Here is a 22,201-nt window from a genome sequence, read left to right as displayed (position 1 = left end):
CAATTACAAATTATTTAAGAGACCGCACAGTAGGTGTTGGTTGCTCCATAAACCCCACATGGATTCACACGTGCTGACCAGTGAATCACTTTTTTTTTTTTTTTTAATGCTCTAAAATAATTTTGTAACAAAACAAAAAGTGCATTTAAGGGCAAGCAAAAATACACGCTGTATGTTTAGGTCAGAGTAATAATCTTGGAACAATGAGAAAATGCTGTAATTATAATGAAAATGTTTTGAGTGAATTCACTGCGAGATGCAATCTTCATGAAAATCCATTAATTAAAAAGAAAAGACAAACTCACTGAAATGGTAACAAGGTCGACTTTGAAACAGCTTTGATTGTAAAGACTTAAATCTTAGAAAATGTTGCACTTTCCCATCAACACTATTATAAAGAAAGAAATAAAATACAACAAACTCATTCTCATGTCCTTAGATTTTTCTTTATTTCAGATCTGAAAGTGGGACAGAATTAAAACCTGTATTTTATATTGAAACCATGCTGACAGCATTACTGTGTGCGTACAGTGTAAACACACACATGCACCTTTATTCCTCATCAGCTCTACGTTATATCGCCAGGGTGTCGGTGCTTGTGGATAGTATTTGCACACACACACACACACACACACACACACACAAAACAAACAGCGCGGGGCAGCTGCGGGGCTAATTTGTTTAGAAGGAATTAATTAGACATTATTAGGGGAATAACAATGGAGCAGAGGCAGGGTGTTTAACAGTGGGACGTCAAAGAGGCAAACCTGTCACGGAACAATAGGCTAATATCCACCCACTGCTTCTCGGCTACTGCTCAATTACTTTATCACACAATAGGACACACACACACACACACACACACACACACATTAAGTAAATGAAAGCGGGAGGTGCATTTTCTGATCAAACCTCAGTCTGAACATTCATTCATGATGGAGAGACAGCAGAGGTTGTGTTTCTGTATCCGTGGGGGTGTGTGTGTGTGTGTGTGTGTTTCTAATTGAGGAGATGTTTCAGTATTAAAGGTATCCGCTCTCATACCGTCAAGGCAGACACTGCAGCTGCTGTTGACACGTCTTCAGTTGATGAACCCAATTACGGAACAAAATGCAAAGGATCTGATATTACTTCAATTCTCGCCTCACGCTAATTTCTTTAGATCTCAATCCATACTAATTCCTCTCCTCTGTCAACACCTCCCCACTCCCCCTTCACGAAAACTCCCTTATCATCCGCACTTCGTGGCTGCGGCCCAAACTGCCTCCCCGTCGCACTCCTTCCCTCACACCTTGTTCTTCCTCCCCTCACAGCCACTTCTTGAGAACGGCCAAGGCCGAGTTGAAGGTGAACTGAGCCTGGTGAGTCCCGCGGTGAGCCAGCAGCAGGGAGCCCGCCTCGGGACCGTGGCCCGACGCCAGCAGCTCGGCGGCGGCTTTGTCTACATCCCAGCCTCCCTCCTGCTGGTGGGACAGCATGTGGGAGCTGAGCAGGGGGTACAGCGCTGAGGAAACGCAGCCCACTAGAAGCCCTGCATCCAGGAGCAACGAGAGGAGTTCGGCGTCGCAGGAGGACGCTGTCTCCTGGAGGGAGAGAGGAGGGAGAAAGTGTAAACACACACGAGGTAATGGAGTCAGGAGAAACTAACTTGCCTTTTTTTTAAGCGCGATTGTGTTTTTTTTTAAGCGCGATTGTGAATACATGCCAAGAGTAACCGCCAGAACTTCGGCACATATGAAACCAGTTCATCTGCCAAGTAACCAGCTATTATTCAGCAGAGGTGTCAAGTAACGAAGGACAGATACTTTGTTACCTTACTTAAGTAGAAATTTTGGGTATCTATACTTTACTGGAGTAATTATTTTACAGCATACTTTTTACTTCTACTCCTTACATTTTCACGCAATTATCTGTACTTTCTACTCCTTACATTTTAAAAATAGCCTCGTTACTCCTATTTCATTTCGTTATACATATACCATTCCGTATAAACATATTCCATTCCGACACCCTATTGGTTTGTGCACCTGTACAGACCCGGTGCTAATACGGCACCGGTGCCTTAACGACCGTTATCTACCGGACCGAATAGCAACGCGGGTTTCGGTGCCTTATTTTGGTTCCACTTAAATGCCTGCACTTCTCTCTGATGCTCCGAAAATGGACATTAGAGGGAACTGAAACATCGCCACACGGGACGCTAGTTAACAAACACTTGGCAGCAGGTAACGTTAGCCTACCGTTAGCTAGCAGCTGGAGTAAACACGGTTAAAATGCTGAGAGCTAAACGGTGTAAAAGTGTGTCTGTATTTCACTGGAGAGGATTCTAACACCAGACTGTAGCTGCCGTTGTCTGAAAAACACAGAGGAGATGTGTCACCTTTTTTCAGCCCTTCTGAGTTTGCACGTATGATTTTAATATAACATTATTATAGTCATTATGGCCTTTAGAAAAATATTTTTTTGTGGAGGTGGGGTAGTGCACTATTAGGCCGCTGTGGGGCGGGTTCAGCTTTTGTCCTTAATGGCATTTTTTTCCCCTTACATTACTTTTACTTTTATACTTTAAGCAGTTTTGAAACCAGTACTTTTACACTTTTACTTAAGTAAAAAGCTTGAGTTGATACTTCAACTTCTACAGAAGTCTTTTCAAACCCTAGTATCTATACTTCTACTTGAGTAATCAATGTGAATACTTTTGACACCTCTGTTATTCAGCAGACCTTCTCCAAACACCCACTGGCTGATAAAACACTGAAAGTGGCTGGGAGGTGTGGAGATTAAGCAGCCACAGCGGCCTGTATGTATTGTAGCTTCCTGCTGCAGCAGCAGTATTTCCAGACTATGTGCGATTACAGTGTTACACGCGTGAAGAAACCTGATGAGGTCAGACTGTTGGGACAAACCCTGTGTTGACACTACCAACATTCCCATGGCATTAGCGCGCACACGCAAACACACACACACACACACACACTTCTTTGCAGCTTTTAAGAGGAACAAAACAATTTTAGAGACATGTTCACACAGCCATAAACAAACCTTTACGTAATGTTTTAACCCCATCTTCCACCTCTTTACATCAATGAGTTGCATGAGCATGGAAATTCAAACCGCTAAATGCCGCAGGGGCTGCTGTGAGTGGTTTACAGGCCATGCACAAGCAAGGCTGAGTGCTGGGGTTGGAAAGGCCGTTTCTTTCGGTGACTCAGCCCATCTCCCCTGCATCCTCTCACCTGTTTGCTGTCTCTATCAAACTATACAGCCCTAATGTACGCACACATACAGACAACAGCGAGTCCCTGTCAGGGTATTTCTGGAGCTGAGGCAGATCAATTATAAATGTGGAGCTCATGTCTTCTCTTCTGTTGTAGAAAAGGGTAGCAGAGATGGATACATTTCTCTCCCTTGCCTCAGAAATCTCTCATCTCTGTGCCAACCTCGCTCCATTTTTCTGTACTTAAAGGACATCCTATCTTTAAAAACATTAAAACCGTTTAAAAAAAAAAAAAGGATCACTTCAACCATGATGATGGATATAAGTGAACCTGAACGCCCCATACGAGAGTTGAGAGACATTCAACTGTTGTCATTGACAATGACAACAGTTGCTGAACATGGAATTACTGAACATTTTTGCACATAAAACAACTTTGTCCCAAGATTCATAGCTTCAGTGAAAGTATTCTGGATGTCATTTACCATTTAAATACAACTTCACGGTTGCTTTGGTACCAAAGGGAGACAGAAGGCTGACGTAGAACAGTTATAGAGATACAGTATGTCATGCATCACTAATAATTTAATTTCTCCCTTCCATTGAGAGAAGGGACCAGATTAATCATGACAAGCCGTGGGAGGGACGAGGACCACACAGAGAAGACGGACGGAGAATCTGGAGACAGAGGTGGACGCGGAGGTCATCCGGTTATAATGAGAATTAACGGAAAGAATAGACGAGAGGGAGGGGAGGGCTGCGGAGTGTGGAAAATGTATGACAGAGAAAGATGGAGGGAGAGAGCTGGAGAGGAGAAAGGCAGACATGCACTGAAAACATCAGATGCATACATTTTTAAGTGCACCAACTGTTTCCAAGTACTGAATGCACAATAGAACCAAGAAGAGGCACTTCAAAACAACTTAACACTTCAAACTTTTTATTTTGGAGGCTCAACAGAGGCCCAGAACAAATGTTCTGCAAGGGATTTCTGGAGCTGCAGTGCACACTGACCTATTTTGAAGCTTAATATCTTACAAAGATGATTTCAAACTTTACGGATAGCAGAGGAGCAAAGGATGAAATGTTTTTTACAACTTGGGTCTTATTTTTGAAAGTCTTGCCATCACGCCTCTTGGTTATGGTAATATTGTCCTCAACAAAGTATTCCCTGAGATCTGGGAACGCAGTGACAGAGATGAGGCAAGACACACAAAGGTTTGATGATGAGAGAGGCTGTCAGCAAGACAAGAAGTGTGAAAACCAAGAGGTAAAACCAAAAGTGAATGAACCTGCAATGTCTGTAAATATCCTTCACTGCACAGGAAAATTGTGGGTGCACAAGTACAGCAAATAGAGTAGGTCAAATTTGGATGTCTACAACAGACAGTTTGGGAAATCATTTCTTTTACAAATAGGGCTTTAACAATAATAAAAATTGTTAATTATTAGAATTAAAAATTCATTAATCAGCAAAATTGTTATGAACAGTGAGGTTGGGTTTAGGAATGTTGGTTGTGGTAAAAATAAAAATAAAAAATAAAGACCCGATCGCTATTACCTTGGTACATGCAATCTTATGAGCGCCCATAGAAATGATGGTCAAAACTACAACAAGACCACGAGTCTACAGCCAGGCTACATGTTAGCAGATTTGTGAGCCTGTACATAGGCACAGTGGTGCTTGGAGCTATATGCTAACACCAGCATGTGTTTAGCAGGTATAATATTTACCATATTATATATATATATATATATATATATATATATATATATATATATATATATATATATATATATATGGCAAAAAATAAGATGAAAAATGTCATAAACCAGAATTATTCTTCAATATTTTTACTTTGTTAAAAGTGGCCTTGCAGTGCCCTTTGAAGCTATTAGAGTGATTGAGGGCTAGACATACACATTTGACTTGATTGGGCCTGAAAGCGTGCTAATCACTGAAATCACCGTCTGCGGTGTTTGGCTGTAATGAGGGCTCACACCTCCAGAATGCTCATGGCTCTGCATGGAGAACACTGGTCTGAAAGATGACCAATTTAGGTACAGGAATATATACAGACAGCTACTACTTATAAATATGGACAAATTCTGTCTTTCTTTCCTGCATTTCCTGGTCCATTATGGAAGAGGGAAAAACACAGAACATCACTCGAGCACAGGCCTGGCTCGGCGCACGCACGCACACACACACACGCACACACACACACACACACACACACACACACACACACACACACACACACACACACACACACACACACACACACACACACACACACACACACACACACACACACACACACACACACACACACACACACACACACACACACACCTCCCAGGCTATTACAGTTTGACGGTGTCAAGAGAGACAGCAGATTTGAGTCTCAGAGTCAGTTGGATTGACAGTCAAGCTGAAAATAGATGTGAAGGAGCAGCAGAGAGATGGAGGCATGGAGGGGAATCTTGATATCAGAGTGGAGCAGATAACTTTATGTCCTTTTTACAGCATGCTTAGCTCTGTCACATTTCAGGCACTGCTTTTCGTCCAATGTTCCCACCCACAGTACAGTAAGTATGCAGTATATCGTAGACAGCTGAGTGTAATGACAAAGTTTAAATGATCGCTACTCTAAAATCTTCTTATCCTTCCTTTATATTCTTCACTAAAGTCGCAATTACAGCCATTCCTCTTATAATTTAATACCTAATTTCTACTTCTTAATACTATGAAACGCAAGCATGGTAGGGATGGGTGATAATTCAATGTTTTCATTTATCAACTTTAAGTGGAATCATATCACGACGATTATATGAACACATTAAATTATCATTCTGCAAATTTCTGCAAATTAAAGGAATAATTCGAGATTTTGGGAAACCTATTGCTTTCTTTGCAGAAAGTTAGATAGGAAGATTAAAACCACTGTCATATCCAGCTGTTAAATATGCAGCCACAGAACAGCCAGGAGACAATTAGCTTATCTTGGCATACAGACTGGACGCAAGGGAAAACAGCTTGACTGTCTCTGTCCAAAGGTAACAAAGTTTGTCTACCAGCACCTCTAAAGCTCATACTGCCTCCCCCATCCTGTGAGGCTTCCCTCCTCACCCTTCTTTCTCTTGAGTTTTCGACTTTCCCGGGCAGTCTGTCCGGGCCTCGGTTTTACAAACTGTTCATTGCAAATAGAATCTGACTGAGGAGGGAATACATCCATCATGCCGTCCTTTCTTTCTCAAAGGTCAAAAGCTTGGAGAACGCGAAAACCTGTCCTGCGGTGTATGTGTTTTTGCGGTACAGGTTTGTGTGTCAGGTTAAAAGCCTCTCCAAATCTTCTCTAAAGGTTCAAAGAAAGTGAAGGGAAAACAAGAGGCATCTTCGTTGTGTGTGCTCGCGAGTATAGCTGGTGTGCACCGTGAGTGAATGAACAAACACTCAGCATGACAAGAGAACTGACACATCAAACTGTAGCCATAAGATGTCCAACCCCCCTTTCACTCTTGTTATTACGTCCTCATTTCTTGCAGTCTTGCCCTGTGAAAGACAGCCAAGGTTGTCTTTCCCACTTGTCTTCAATGGCCGCTAAATGTTGCCTGATTGGTCTGGTCAATTTCTAACACCCTTGTTTTCTATCGATGCTCTGCACGTCTCTCATTTCCTGTATACGTCTTTCTCTGCCCTCTCTCTCCCTGAGCTAAACTCAGCTGAGTGCTTAATTGGAATTACCGTACACGTACAATGCCTAATACATAATGCATGACCAAGCCTTCTTTTATCATTTAAATCATAAAGCTTCTTTGGAATGCCAGACAACACACAACTATCTCCTTCCCTCCTTCTCTCATCCTTTTCTCTCCTTCCTTAGTCTATGCTTCCCATCCCTCCATCCTAGCTGTCCCCAGGCTTTAGTGGTGCAACAAACTGAGCGTGCACAAACACATACAACACCAAACAGTCCTCGCATACAGCGCGACGTGATTGAAAGTGACAGAAGAAGAGGCTGTGAAGCAAAAAAAATAAGAAAATAAAAGTGGGCTGTGTGACGCATATGAGACACACAAACATGCAGTGAGCAAATCAGGGATCAACGCACTGAGTGGGGAGCAAACACAGCTAGATTAACAGGTCCAATTTGGCACAAAAGCTTTAAACAAGCCCACTCAAACAAGCAATTGGACACATAATCAACTAAATCATACACTCACATACACACACACAAACACAAGCCATGTCTTCAGTTCACTGGGCAGATGAAAAGGTGTGTGTGGTTATTTAGAGAGGCCATGTCATAGCAGGTCTGTTGGCTTTCTCCATAGGCCATACAGCAGTAAGAGAGATTCCAATTTTGGAGGGTGGTGTCTATTTTGCCTTTACAAAACCAAAAATACAAGAGCAAAAGTATGGATTATAAGGAATGGATTAAACAGTGTGTTTATCTGCTCTAAACGGCAAATGTTAGCATGTCCAGCTAACTAGCTTACTTCCTACAGAAGCCCCCTAGCTTTACTTCCAAGGCCAAAAGTTAGCATATCATTGAATAACATACATACTGTACATACATTAGTTTGCAGGGCTAAAATTTACTTTAAAAAAAGCCCCGTCCATGACTAGCACATCCACTGTGTAGTATGTCCCCCTCTGTCTGAGGATGGTCTGGATGCTGGCCAAGTTTATGTTAACTTGTGCAATTCTGTCCTGCTCTTCACAGGATTTAGGGAAGGGTGCACTCCAGCAACCCCAGCAAACATGATTGCGTAGGGTTTTCCAAACACATTGCTTGAGCCTCATCCTTTAGGCCTTATCTCTTTTAATGTCACAAGTGAAAATATATGGTTTTAAAATACAAACCTATATGTAACCAGGCAAACAGGGTTATGTGAGAACAAAATAACAATCCGATGTTAAGTTTTTCCATGTCTTACTTATAATACTAGTACAAATGTGTTCTACACTGCAATATAAGACCAATGCTGTTCCTTGTGTTTTCTATATAAATCCTCAACTAGTTAGGATGCTAACCTTTTGCCTGGAACACGTAGCTTTAGTTAGCTTTAGTCTTTTAGCACGATATCATGTTGGCTACTGTACGTAGCCATCAAGTGCATATTTAATACCCCTTTTACAGGGTTCTCATTTTAAAACAATTAAAATGTCAACCGGAGACGACTTTTCAACCAATTCACGCAATCAATGTTAGTTTAATTAGCTAACTAGTCTAAAATCTGCTACAGGGAACATTTGTCAGCCGCCGGCTAGACAAAAAGAAGCCTGCTTTTGTCGACCTCTTTCTGAAATCAAGGAGCCTTTTTTTTTTTATTACCGAGAATTTGGGATGGAAATCTGCCATGCAGGAACTGAAAGCCATAGCAACAGTCACATCAACTCAACAGTCGATTAATTCAAGTTAATCTGATAGAGGAAGAGAAAGAGCGAGTAAAAGAAGGTGAGAAGACATAAGGACTGCTTGAACATTTTGTTGCAGCAAACTCTTCAGGATGAATCCTCATTTTTGTTGGGATTCAGGGCCATCACTCTTATGAAGAAAAGAAAAAAAAAAAAACTCAACTCTTGTTGATACAGGAGAAAACAATGTGCTCAGTAATCTATGACATCAGATACAGAGCAGAGCACCAAGGAACACACACCAGTTGGGTAAGTGCTTAAAGATAAGGCCTGTCAATCATTCAGAGTGGCATGTCATTTTCATGTATTTAATCAAGAGTGCTGGGCTTTGCAGTTTGCAGTAGTGGCCAAAGTCAACCGCAGGCTTGTTAATCTAGACATGAAACGGCAGGTTAATAAATGAAGAGTGACATTTAAACCATAGTTTTCTGTGATAAATTAATTTTGTCTGATATTGAAACAAACTGAAAAAGAAATCAAACGGTTACACTAATTTAATAGTAGCAACAGCTAATTAATAGTTAAGCTCCCACAGTATACACTCACCTGAATTTGTGATCGACCAAGCTGAACTAAAATCAATTATTTCTGCTCTTCCCCTTGATGAGATCTACTGATCTGCTAATGGCTGGCTGCTGACAAGTCCAGGCTATTTGTAGATCTGATAAAAGGTGGGTCTTGTGTCAGCTTTAATTTGGTCATGATGGTGAAAAATGTGCCAGCAAAACAAAGGTTTAGAAAAAGAGCAGTGAACTATTCAATCATGTTAAAGAGTCGGTTCACCCAAATTACTTGCAATTGTAATTTTTCAGTCTATTAAGTTTTGGGATCTCTAATCCAGAGATACTATTAGGAAGGCACTGATCTCTTTTGGTATCGCCACCAGTACAACCTTATTAAGCGAACTGAGTATCAGCCATTATGTGACTGATCCATATCAAATATACTTTGTCAATGTCATCAAATTTTGTTATTTAAGTTTGTTATTTGTTAACTATTTAGGTACAATTTACTCAGTCACAGCAGGCCACGAACCTAGGCCGTGCTCACACTGACTTTAGTGCAGCTCCCTCCTTCATTTGAATAAAGCTAGTCCAGCAATAGGGAGTGATCCAGTGCAAAAAATAAATAAAAATAAAAAGTGGGGTGGTTCAGAAAAAAAGGTTTACCAGACCACAATGCGTCATCTGGCAAGGTGCTGCTGTGGCCAATCAAATATATGCAAGCACACATCCCTGGTATATTGTGCAGTTTCTATATTTCTATTGTTTACTAGGGCTTTGACTTTTGCCCAAAAATCATATTCGAAGTTCGTTTGTATATTAATATTAATATTCGAATATATTCGAATATTTATTAATAATATTTTGACCATTAAATGCCTTCAGTTTAAAAAAAGAAATTAAGTCAGACCCTGGATTAAACACAAACAGTGTGCTTTCGACAGGAAGTTCGGAGCTTTCACCGTAGCCTACGTAAGTGGTCTGATGTTTATACTCGTGTGCTGGTGTGTGCGTCGAGCCAGTGTGTGTGGGCGGTGTTGCCAACTTAGCGACTTTTTTTCACAAAAGCGACTAGCGACAAATGTGGCGACTTTCTGTAGAAAAGACAGCGACTTTCTGTAAAATAAAAAAAGAGTCGCCAGTATTGTCCAGCGAGCACGCCATGTATTTCTCTCCTGTGGCCGCCGAAACAGTCTCCTTTCTTTTCTGTTGTGTGAGTGAGGAGCAGCCCCGCCCTCCCCTCTGTGCTCTCTCCTCATGTGCAGCAGCACTGAGCAGGCAGGTAGGAAGGGGAGAAGGGACAAGGGGTCGCGCGCCCGGTGTAGGTAGGAGACAGCCGGGCAGCGACGGAGAAAGACGCCGCTGAGCTGGCCTGGCCTTCGGCAAGCCAGCCTTCTTTGAGAATTGGGTGGGGAATGCAACGCTACCGAGCCACGGCCGAGAGACGTGCGTCGCCGCGACGTGTAGTTACATTTTGAAATGCGTGAAAAAGCCTCGGAATCTGAACTGAAAACAACGTTTACAAGCAAACAAAGCTAATATTCGTTCGAATATCATTATCTTTTTTAATATTCGAATGATATTCGAATAACGAAGTTCGGAGTCAAAGCCCTATTGTTTACCTCACAATCATCGCAAAGAAAAGATAAAATAAAAAATAAAAAGATATATATATATATTTGCTAACTTTCCAGACTTGTAAAATCCTACATCCGAGTGTTACAGTGTGTTGTCGTCTGATAAGCTTTCAAAATAACTGGATCTGACCCACATGCATGCAGCTGAAGCCAACACATTATCAGATGTATTAGATGTTAGACTATTTCTCTCCGTCTCTGTTGATGTTATCTTCAGATGAACACTGTTCTGTGCTGCACCAAACATGCCCCTCTTTGTTCAGCTCTTAGGTGGCAGAGGCGAGATTATTTCTTAAAGCAGTGTGACACACTACCTGTCTCATTCAATTCATACAGCCCCTCTCCAACTCTTCTTGATTTATCTTTTCGGTCTTTCCTCCCATACCAACCGCTCTTCAGCCTGGCTGTGCACCCTGCTCTGTCTTCTCTACCTCTACCTCTGTCTTGGTCTTTTTTACTTTCCATTTGCTCTGTCTTTCTAATTTCCCATCTCATCCCATTTCTCTCTCTAAACACCATCCCCTTTCCATTTGATGTCTACTTCCCACAACTAAATCACACATCTTTTCTCTTCCCAACCTTTAAAATCCTGCCTCCCTCGGAACAGTTCGCTTTACTTTGCGGAATAAAAGCAGCGTGTTGCTCAGGTGTGCCTGCCGATATAAGAGCTTTAAGGTTTCATTTAATAGGGGCTCTGTCACTTAATAGAGTGGCTTTTTCTTATCTGATCCAGGAACAAAGACAGGGTCTGCTGGGTCTGAGAGGCCTACTCTGTGACAATTGCTTATCTGATCGGGAAACAGTGGAGAGCGAACCACACAGTCTTAAACTATTACTCTCTATCCGATTGTGGCTTTCCACAACCACAGGACAGGTAGCAAGTGGATGAACAATGCTGATTTGAATGTTGATATTCATTTGGAGAACTTCAGTCTTATCTTATGACGGTGAAGAGGTTTTATAATGTTTGGCTGGAAATAGACCAGATTTAGCCCATCTGTATCAGTCATCTTCTTTCCCTTTTTTTATGTCACTGTTTATATTCTGTCTCATACTTTTTTAAATACTGTATGTATACAGTATACAGTATCTGAGGCCTGCTAGCACATTACTGCATTATTGCTTTAATTACACAGAGAAAAGAAACAAGGATGATGTTGGGTCTTACCTACTGGGGGTTAGGACCCCCAATGGCTATAAGATAAATCGGAGGGGTCATCAGATGATTAAATTAATGAAACAAAATACCTGTTTAACAAAATGATGCCACTGTAAACTGAAAATATTTGGGTTTTGACTTTTGGCTGGATCAGAAAAAGAAGATGTGAAGTGAATTTTTCACTATTTATTAAAGTTCTAGAGACGAAATGATTAACCAAATATTTGAAAAGATGTCTGCATTTAAACTGTGGTCCATGCAGTGGACTCCGCTTGGGTATTACAACGTCACTTACTGCTGTCATGCTGTTGATCTGATCCAGAGTCAGCTGCAGCAGTTGCTCATCACCACTCTCAGCCATCAGTTTGAGTGCAGGCTGCCGGAGGCTCGGCTGGTTTTGGAGCAGTAGGGTGGCTATATGTCTGATACACTGGAGAGAGAGAGAGAGAGAGAGAGAGAGAGAGAGAGAGAGAGAGAGAGAGAGAGAGAGAGAAAGGTGGTGGGGGGGGTTTACATGAATGGATAGATGTGTGGATGAATGGATGAAAGGGGGAGAGATAGAGGCAAAGGTGGGATGAAAACAGAGAAAGGTAATCAGGAGACACAAAAAAAGAGTAAGGGAGAAAAAAAAGTGGGAGAGCAGGAGACGGAGGGAAGAGAGTAGGCGAGGAACAGTGAAGGTTAATCGATGTGCATATACTGTACAGACACACGGGCACATAATACTTTTAAAAAGGTCTACACACAAACACACAGCAGACACACAGTCCTGTTGCAGTCCTGTCCAGTAATATATGGATATCACAATGCAATCCGACTCCCCCATGCTCTGGCGGTTTCATTCTAGCAGATTCAAATTAAAGCTGTTCAGAACAGAGTAAAAGGCCTCCTTCCACACCTCCCACCCCTCTTCCCACACTAATATTTGACAGTCAGGCAGACACTAGCCTATTCACACTGAATAGCATTAGCGCTAAACTAATATCACAGTCAGCTGGCGCTAGACATACAGAATGGCATTAGGCTTACCACTTGCATGGTGCTCAGTAGGGCATGAATAGCATTAGGAGCAGTCAGATATCAAAGAGTGGCAAGTGCCTATAGTACATTGCAAAAAGCACTGAGCTGATGCTAACATGTTGCTGTGGGTTACATACTTAATAGCTTCAGTCTCCTGTATTAAGATACAGGGTAAAATGGTGGCACTAAAGTGAGGTTACACTCAATTCAAACAAGCTTGTATTGTTTTATAAAAATGGTGATGGATTTTAATGTGGTTTAAACTTATTAATTTTCACTATCCTCACTGTATTGCGGTGTCGGAAGAATTATTAAAATCTTTTATTTACGTAACAATACCACAGTGTAAAAATAAAAATACTGCAAGTAGGAGTAACATTTTACTGTTTAGAAGTATTGGCAACAAAATGTACTTAACAGTATCAAAAGGAAAAGTATGCATCACTTTCGGGGTCATTTAATGTATTTATTATTGGCTATTTACCACAGACGCATTAACATAAGTAGCATGTTAAAGTTGTAGTTTATTACTGTGAAACTTATTTCACTATTCTATATACTGTTGTGTAGTATTAATCTAAAACTATGCATCATATTATATCAACTAAAATGTTAAACTGTAAAGAAACTAACAACTATAACTGCCAGATACATTTAGTGGACTTAAAAGTAAAGTATTTCTCTCTGAAATGTAGTAAAGATAGAAATTATCATAAAATGTAAATGTTCAAGTACAAAGATTGCTAAAAATGTGTACTTCCAGTGCACGTATTAACTTAATATGTGAAATGTGGACTTCCAAACTAATTTGATCGACTTTCCAGATTACTGCAAAGAAAAGAAGACACAAGGAGTGTTTGATGTTTACCTGCGCAGGAATCTTGTGTTTGGTGTTATAGAGGGATCGCACCATGGTGACAACCTGCTGACCCAGGTCTAAGTTGACCTGGGACGCCTGGCAGCGGGTCAGCAGGGTTGAGGTCAGCACCACCCAGGGGTTACGCTCCGACTCTGCCCTGGAGACAGAGAGCAAGACAGACTTGTGAAGGGAAGTGTCTGTGCGTAGTCTTCTGCTGAGTACGACAGAGGAACATAGACTGGTGAGAGTAGAAATGTGAAGTACTTATACATTTGCTGTATTAGTGATTTAGGACAACGCACCGAGGCAGGAACATACAATATATAGTAAAACAATATGTAAAATGACTGTAATGTTATTCATCCCGTTCTCTGCAGTCCTATGTCACCAGATGCTAATCCTGTTAGACAATGACTGGGTCACAGCAGCTGTCATTATGACTAATATAAATACAACAGCCAAATCACGGGCTGACATGAGCGCAGGCAGAATTATCAAGAGGTTTGAAGACGATGTAATGAATTCTGACGTTGACATGTACTGTAAGTGAGGAGGAAAGATGTTTGACCACTTTACTCCTGCGGTTTAATATTAAACACCTACACGCTGCATTTCCTCTCTCTGTGTGAACACCAGGGGACCAGCCGCCAGCTCTGACAGGCGTCACTTTGTTGACACGCACCTTTATGAGGTCTTCAAGACCTTTGCTAAAGCCTCCAGAGTAACCGATTAGCTCCCGCCAAGACCAGCATATATACCAAAGAGGCTAAGGCAATACGACCTTCATGGATCTTTATTAATATACAGTAAATCATAGGAAAAAGAAAAACCTACGGGAACCACATAACAACTCATTATCTGTTAATTAGATCTTGGTTGATGGATGGATCCTGTTGAAATGATTAAGTCTACTAATATTATCATTAGAATGGCTTGCAGTCAATCCTATATGGAGTCCTTCTACCTGCTTGCTAACACTAAGTGGTTATCTATCTATCTATCTATCCATCCATCTATAGTATCTATATCTGCAAAGCCGAGGCCTCATTATATCAGCATCAAGCCTTTAACCTTAGTTAGAATAGCTCTGTCACTCATCTATCAGAGATGAGCAGGAAAGCACGTTTGTTTTAGAGTTAGAAAACTGGCGTTCCTGGCATATCGACGCAAATTTTCGTTATGTATGGGATTAACATGACAAGCAGTGCATTAAATATTGAACAGACAGAGAAGGAAAAGGGAGGAGATTGGAGATGAGAGGAGGAATCGAATATGAACGTGTGCTTTGTTACGGGTGTTTTCACATGATAAAGGGTAGATGGTAACATGCTGATAAATCCTTAGTTGTATGATGAGAAGAAGAAAAAAGTGGTTGAACCCTGATGTCAGATTAGGGTGCTGAAGTGTGTCTTGAGAAAGCTTGTTAGAGGAAGGAGACCCTGTCATATGTGTGTGCCTCAAGAAGATGGGTGTGTGTGATACGAAGAGCTTGCAAATGAGAGAGGACAGAGAGGAAGAGGTGAAGAGAGACAGAGAGAGAGAGAGAGAGAGAGAGTAAGAGGGAGAGAGAGGGACAGCAGGGAGGACAGCAGGGCTCCTGTGTGTTTGACCGTCAGTATAAAAGGCAGCTCTCCATCCAGCTACTGTGGGTGTCTTGTCTGCTTCACCTTCAGATAATACAGCCATGGGAGCAAACAGAGTCCAATTGTGCTGTTTGGCACAGTGCTGCTTCCTGTGCTTTACCAGGGTGACAGGGAGGCTCAGCGGCATGACTGTCAGTGTGCTCGCCAAATCTGTCACAGGGTGCAGTGTGAGTTACAGCCAGCCTTCCATTCGTGCTTTGAATCACGACTCAGTTTATGCGGACAGACTAAAGGATCAGCTTTTTAGATGCAACTCAATATAGCTCCCAAAACCGCCTCTTGTAGTCTTACTGAAACAAATCTCCACTCTGCAGACACACACAGTAAACACACCTCCAGCCCAACCCGGATTAAATGCTGAGTCAGACTAATACTGAAGGTTAACCATGTCTCACACACCCTCAAGTCTTAACAGATCATCTTAAATGAGGCATTTGAAGGTTAAATTATTCTGAGTTTTGTGTCCCAGATTATGACGATGCAGCAGCCATTGCACATAAAATGCACACTAAACACAGATCAGACCCAAATTTCAGGCTTCTAAGCTTCAAAGAGGCACATTACAGCGTACTGTCGTCATTAGTGTGTGTATGCATGTTGCAGCAAATTATCTTGAGCGATTTAAATGAGGCCGACTAAAGAGATGAGCAAAAACAAAATCCATAATCAGAAGCTGAGTTTTGTACTCAGCATTACGTTTGCATTTAAATCTGAAAAACAGTACAACAGCTCAGTCTGCAGTTAAAAGAAATGATTATAGCCGACTGTCCCAGGGGTGATGGTTTGGCTACAGCTGCACTCACAAAGTCAGTGAAATATGTGGCTGAACTTGAAGCAGCTGTGTCGTCCAAACCTAATCCCAACTCTGTTACTGCTTCTCAGTATCAACTCAATAACAACTCTACTGTCCATTACAAATACACTTGTTCCTTTTGTTACACTGCCGCAAAAAACATGGGTTTTTAATTGCTTCCCTTTCAGTAATTTTGCTTTACCTGCATTTTTAACAGAGGAACTCAGGTCTAAACTTAGTACCTCAGCTGTAGTATCTGACCACAAAAACCATCCTGTGCTGTGGGTAGAACTTTCTGCTGTCCCAGGAACTATCAGCTTCAATCATATACTGTAGTAAGCAGTACTGGGGAAATGATATGTGAACACAGTGAGCATTTGCCAATAGTTTCAGTACAGTTGTGCTCTGAAGATAAACTAAACAACCATCAAACATTGACTTGAACGTGACTTTTATTCCGTTATTGGTCTTATTTGCCTAATCTTCACGGTTCCTCAGATGTGGTGGAAACACAAACATGGATGCACAAAAGTTCCTGATTCAGTTCCTGAGTTCCTCTTGTGGCTCCTCAGGAACCTGCAACCTCCTGGAGCTATTTGATTAAAGAGGCCCTGACAGAAAGACTAGCATGGTAGATGTTTTTTTGCCGCCTATCCCCTAGTTTGACATTGTCTGCAACGTGGTGGGGGATGGCCCCTCCTGCCCGATCACCTTTACATTTCAAGCAGTGAAGTCACAGCAGGCCTGTGATCTCTTAATCTGACACACTGATCATATGGACAGACATCATATTGTATAATCTGATCCTGGCATACTGTTTACTTTAGATTGAAGTTGTGTCGGCATTTAAACTGATGCATCTTATTCTTTAACAAACCAACAAAGTCATCAAAGTCTATAAATCGGACTCCTACACACTCATACACCTAGACATAGCTCTGTGCATGTTGTTGTGAGTTTCTAACAACTACTGGAGAAGAACTCTACTTTCAATTGCTGATCGAAACAGTTTGAAACACAGTCTGCGTTGATTGAAATGGAAGGATAAACTCCCGACAGCATAACCCTCCACTGTCTCGGCGGGCCTTAGAGTACCACTCACTTTTAATCAAGAACAAAGGTAAAAGAGAAGAGCAATCACATCATTAGGCACTTATCAATAATACAGCCAGCACTTGCCGAGGCTCATAAGATGCCAGCTGGTGCAAGAAGCCCAGAGCCTGAAGCATGGTAAAGATGCCTGTTTTCATTCCCAACTCGTCCATGTGCAATATGTGGACCTGAGGGATAACAGGCACTATTCGATCTCAGAAAAATGAGAACACATTGCACAGAAGTCACCCATTAAAATGTCAATATCATCTTCATGTGTCCCTGATTTTGTTAACAAACAGGCTACAGTATAAACTCTGTTCAAAGTTTCTGTTAAAACACACTCACAATCACTAAGCAACTGGTAAAATAGCACTGTAATTTTAAAATTTTTTAAACTGAAGATGCTGAGAAGGTACCAATGCATTTAGAGAGAGGATAAAAAAAAAGATAATTAAGTGGGGTGAAAAAGGATAGAAAGACAGTAACTTGGTATTCTGCACACAATCTGAATTTACAGGTTATTTGCATTTTCTATCTCCAAAAACCTGCCTATTATAGAATATATATTTGTGATTTTTGTCTTTTTTCCTGTATTCATGAATGTCATCATAGAATGATATAGTTACTAATGAGCCTAAATAAGTAACAACTGTACTGGAATATTTTTGACATTTTGGAAAATATGCTTATTCGATTCTTTGCTGACACTTGGTTGAGAAGATTGATACCACTCTCATGTCTATGCGTTAAATAAAAGGCTACAGCCAGCAGAAGGTTAGCTTAGCTTAGCATAACAACTGAAAATGGCGGAGCCTGCCTACAGCTATTGTTGGCAGGCTCAAAAATAAGAGGTAGTCTAGCTCAACAACTAGTCGTTTCTACTTTTCACTTTTTATATGGATTAAACAAATGAGAAATGTGTTGTTATTTAGTGAACTTTAGAGGTGCTGGTAACTTCACTTGTTTCCAGTCTTTGTGCTAAGCTAAGCAGCTGCAGGCTGTAGCTTCATACGTATCGACATGAATAATCAAATATCCCAAATGTCAAACCATTGCTTTTACCCTGAAAGAATCAAAGAGCAATGAAAAAAAGATAATCGGTCTTACACTTCCTCTTTCATCATGGGTGGCCACGCTTGTAGGAGGAGCATGAGCAGCTGAAAGTCCTCCCACTGTTGCGCAGCTTCCAGCAACTCCAGGAAGAGGGCGTATCTTTTCTCCTCATTCTCCACATCTTCTATCTCAACCTGAGAGGAAGGGTGGAAAGAAAGCCGGCAGGTGAGGAAGGCAAAATCCATTTGAGGGCAAAAAGCAAAGGCCTGCTGTCAGGATCTTGACTGTGAGATATTACCAGGTCACTGAGCACAAAGCACAAATTAGGTGAATGAAAAGTGTTCAGTAACTCGAGTAACCATCGGTTTCTTTCAAATTCTGCAACACATGCAATGTTGTGGATAAATATGCTAATAAATGCGAGCATCAAGTGGATTTCAGTAATTTATTTTCTTGGACACTTCCGTTAGACACTATCCAACACAAATGTAGCAGAGGGTTAGGGTTAGGGTAATCTGCCTCTGCACCAATGTACAACTCTGTCTGGCTAGAAGACAAAGAAGTACACCTCCATCGATTCCTCTGGAGAGACAACCCTGAGGAGGTAATTGAAGTCTTTGCTGTCGTCAGGGTCAACATCGCCGATAAACCTGCTGGTTGTATCGCCCAGGTGGCTATGAGAGAAACAGCCAACCTGCCCCAGTTTGCAGCCATGGTTGAGGAGCGCCGTGTTTTGGTAGAAGATAGTTATGTGGATGACATCTTGACGTCCCACAATGACTTGCGGATACTGGGGAAAATCACCAAAGGAGTGCAAAAGATCTTAAAAGCTGGAGGCTTCTCCCTTAAGCTGTGGGTCTTATCAGGCCAAAGTGGGAGGTCCGCAACCACAGCTGATGTCAGTATCAGTATGACAACTGTGAGTGTGCCCAAAACTCTGGTGTTACCCAACCAGATGCGGGACGAAGAAAGCAAAGCACTTGGAGTCAGCTACGAACCAGAGACAAACTTTGTGTGATGTCGTCCGTAAATTTCTCAAAGAAGAGAGGTAATATAAGCCCTCGCCATGGGTACCCAAAGACTGTGACTCTGTGGTCATTTCATTTAAAATAAAGTTAAGAGGGGCAGAGCAGCTTTCATTGATTTCAAATTAAGCTCTCGATTGTGATGGCAAAACTTGACAACCTAATGATTGCAGTAGTTTGTGGGCAAGGCATTTCTGCCAAAACGGGACCCGAATGAACTTAACTGCGCAATCACAAACACTCAATCTAGATGAGCATCAAAGCAAACATTCAAACAAGAGCATTGAAAGGAAGGAACAAGGCTTCATGTGTAATGGCACATTTCACTGTTAGTTTCAAAAGACGTCCCCTGTGGCCAAACTTATTCTATAGTGTTATGAGAAAGAAAGAGAGAGAGAGATAGATAGGCAGAGTGTAAGAATGAAAAGGAACGAGGGAGGGTTAATGTAGAAAAAATGAGAGGAGGAGGCGGAGGGAAAGTAATTATTTTCTTCTCAAAGGTTGGCTTCTAGTGTGATTTAACAGTTCAGAGAGCAGCTGATTTCTGAAGGGAAAACTACAACCTGCCAAAGCATGGCTGCGGCAAAGACAGGCTCCGTCACACATGCACGCATACATTTGTATACACACACACACACACACACACACACACACACACACACACACACACACACACACACACACACACACACACACACACACACACACACACACACACACACACACACACACACACACACACACAACACAACACACATATATACATCACTTGCAGCCAGACTCATAAAACATAGTTTCAGCCTCAGTGGCGGGATCATATTTATAAGACTGGATATCTATGTAAAGCCTGGCGATATTTCATCAGTATAAAGGTCTGTACACATTTTAAGACACAAGGAACTGTCTGTGAATGAACCTGTAAACACATAACTCTTCTTCAAACCTTTATTATGACAGTTTTGTAATAAAGCCAGGTTAGTATAGAAACCATCTGTGCACTTCTATGAGAACTGCTGAAGATCTTACTCCAAAGTACTCATATTTGGGTTAGTAAATTTAACTGTCCAATTCAAATATTTTAATAAAATGCATTTTGGAGGCAGTAAAATACTTTTTTCTTAGGGAGGATAAATAGGTGCATTAAGGGCGTTTTCACACATACCTCGTTTGGTCCGGACTTTCGGACTTTTTAGTTTGATCCGAACCAAAATTACAGGTGTGAAACCTCCCCCGGACCATGGTCCAGATCAAAAGACCAAATTTTGGTCCGACAAAAAGAGGTGGTCTCGGTCCGGACCAAACTGAACCATGATCCGGTTCGTTTATAGTGTGAAAGCATTTTTGGGATGGTTCGGACTTTCGGACCAAATACAGGAATCTCTGGCAGGCTCTCCTCGTGTTACAAGACCGGGGAAGCTCCTTTAAGGAACAGCTCGGTGCTTAGTGAGAGACAGAGAATGTAAATGTGCTCAGAGCAGACAGCTGTCAGAGCAGATAATACATCAGCAGTTTATTTGTTAAGTGGTAGTAAATGTAGGCTACAGTGTATGTTTCCATTTTGTCTCTGAATAAATGCTTCAGAAAGAAAGTCCCGTGTCTTGCTTCTCTACATCACAACACAAAAAAAAGAGCCGCGGGCAGTAGGGAGAGCCGGTCAGTTGAATAGCCTAAACTCTGACCCAGAGAGAGGATAACGAGGACGGGAAGCCGTCAACAAACCAATCAGTTCTAAGTATCTGGAGACGCAGCTCACGTATGTGATGACGGCAGGACGTAGTTTTGTCACGTAGAGATCTTTAGTGCGCTTGCAAAACTGCAGTGTGAAACCAAAACTTACCGGATCAAATGTATACAATGTAACAAAAACATGAACCTTGGTCCGGATCTTGGTTCGGACTTTCATGTGTGAAAACGCCCTAAGATGCCATATACCATCACAATAATTCTCATACATGTTGCTATATTGCCATCAAAATGATAGTAAAACTGTTCTTTGTTCATCAACAAATCAGTAATGCTGTTATAAATGGTTTGACAGCAGCAGGCAATGCTGACTAAATGTAAATGCCAAAGTTCAGTGGATTGGCTGCAAGGACCGCATGCCCCACTGCATGTTGCATCGACAAAACTGTGGTATACCCCTGGATTAAAAACCCTTTAAACGGAACATATACCTAAGAGATATTTCTTGAAAAGCCACAGTGGAGTGCCACGGGTGAGATGTTTTATGCTGTGTAGGTCATTTTGCAGTCAAAAGCAAATAAAGCTCCACATTGCTAGTTTACTGGCAACTACTGGATGTAACTGTTTAAATGTTGATGAGGCTGATATATAAAGGCAATTATTTTGGTTATTTTAATTAGCTACAAAAAGTCCATTGACCATAGATTCAGACAATAGCTGATGTATGTGTCCAAACTACCTTTCCATTTGATGGACAGAAGTCTTCTGACAGCCATATCAAAGATTCCCAGATTCATTTGTTTTAAAGGAGTTAAAAAAGACAGTTTGATTGACGAAGTGACAATAGCAGTTAAGATGTTCCTGGTCTTCAAATATTGGAAGAATATACAAAAATCTTCACTTATGAAATGCAAGATTGCAGTAGTAGAAAACAATGGGTTTTAATAAATAATAGCTTTAGTTAAATAATTAAAATGGAGCATGAAAAAAATATAAACCTAACTTTTATCTTAAAACTAAACAGTGCACGTACTGTTAACCATCCATACATGATACTGCATATTGCCGTAGCATCCCTTTATAAACTCT

The 22,201-nt window shown here is 41.3% G+C and overlaps 1 protein-coding gene across 2 annotated transcripts in view; it reads right to left on the bottom strand.

The window, feature by feature from the left end:
* Positions 1–427: 427 nt before the first annotated feature.
* nbas (NBAS subunit of NRZ tethering complex) overlaps positions 428–22,201 on the bottom strand; it is a 168,951-nt gene continuing 147,177 nt past the window's right edge. For both annotated transcript variants that reach the window (XM_039781403.1, XM_039781404.1), the window contains 4 exons: positions 18,459–18,598; positions 13,830–13,977; positions 12,237–12,371; positions 428–1,583 (listed from right to left, as the gene is read on the bottom strand). In XM_039781403.1, coding sequence (XP_039637337.1) covers positions 1,308–1,583; positions 12,237–12,371; positions 13,830–13,977; positions 18,459–18,598 — 699 coding nt within the window. In that variant the 3' untranslated portion in view covers positions 428–1,307. The remainder of the gene's footprint in view (positions 1,584–12,236; positions 12,372–13,829; positions 13,978–18,458; positions 18,599–22,201) is intronic.

The sequence above is a fragment of the Perca fluviatilis genome, chromosome 18 (genome assembly GCF_010015445.1).
Source record: "Perca fluviatilis chromosome 18, GENO_Pfluv_1.0, whole genome shotgun sequence".
In the NCBI taxonomy this organism is placed as follows: domain Eukaryota; kingdom Metazoa; phylum Chordata; class Actinopteri; order Perciformes; family Percidae; genus Perca; species Perca fluviatilis.
Note: the sequence above shows the minus strand (reverse complement) of the source record. Positions and strands in the feature narration are given on the sequence as shown.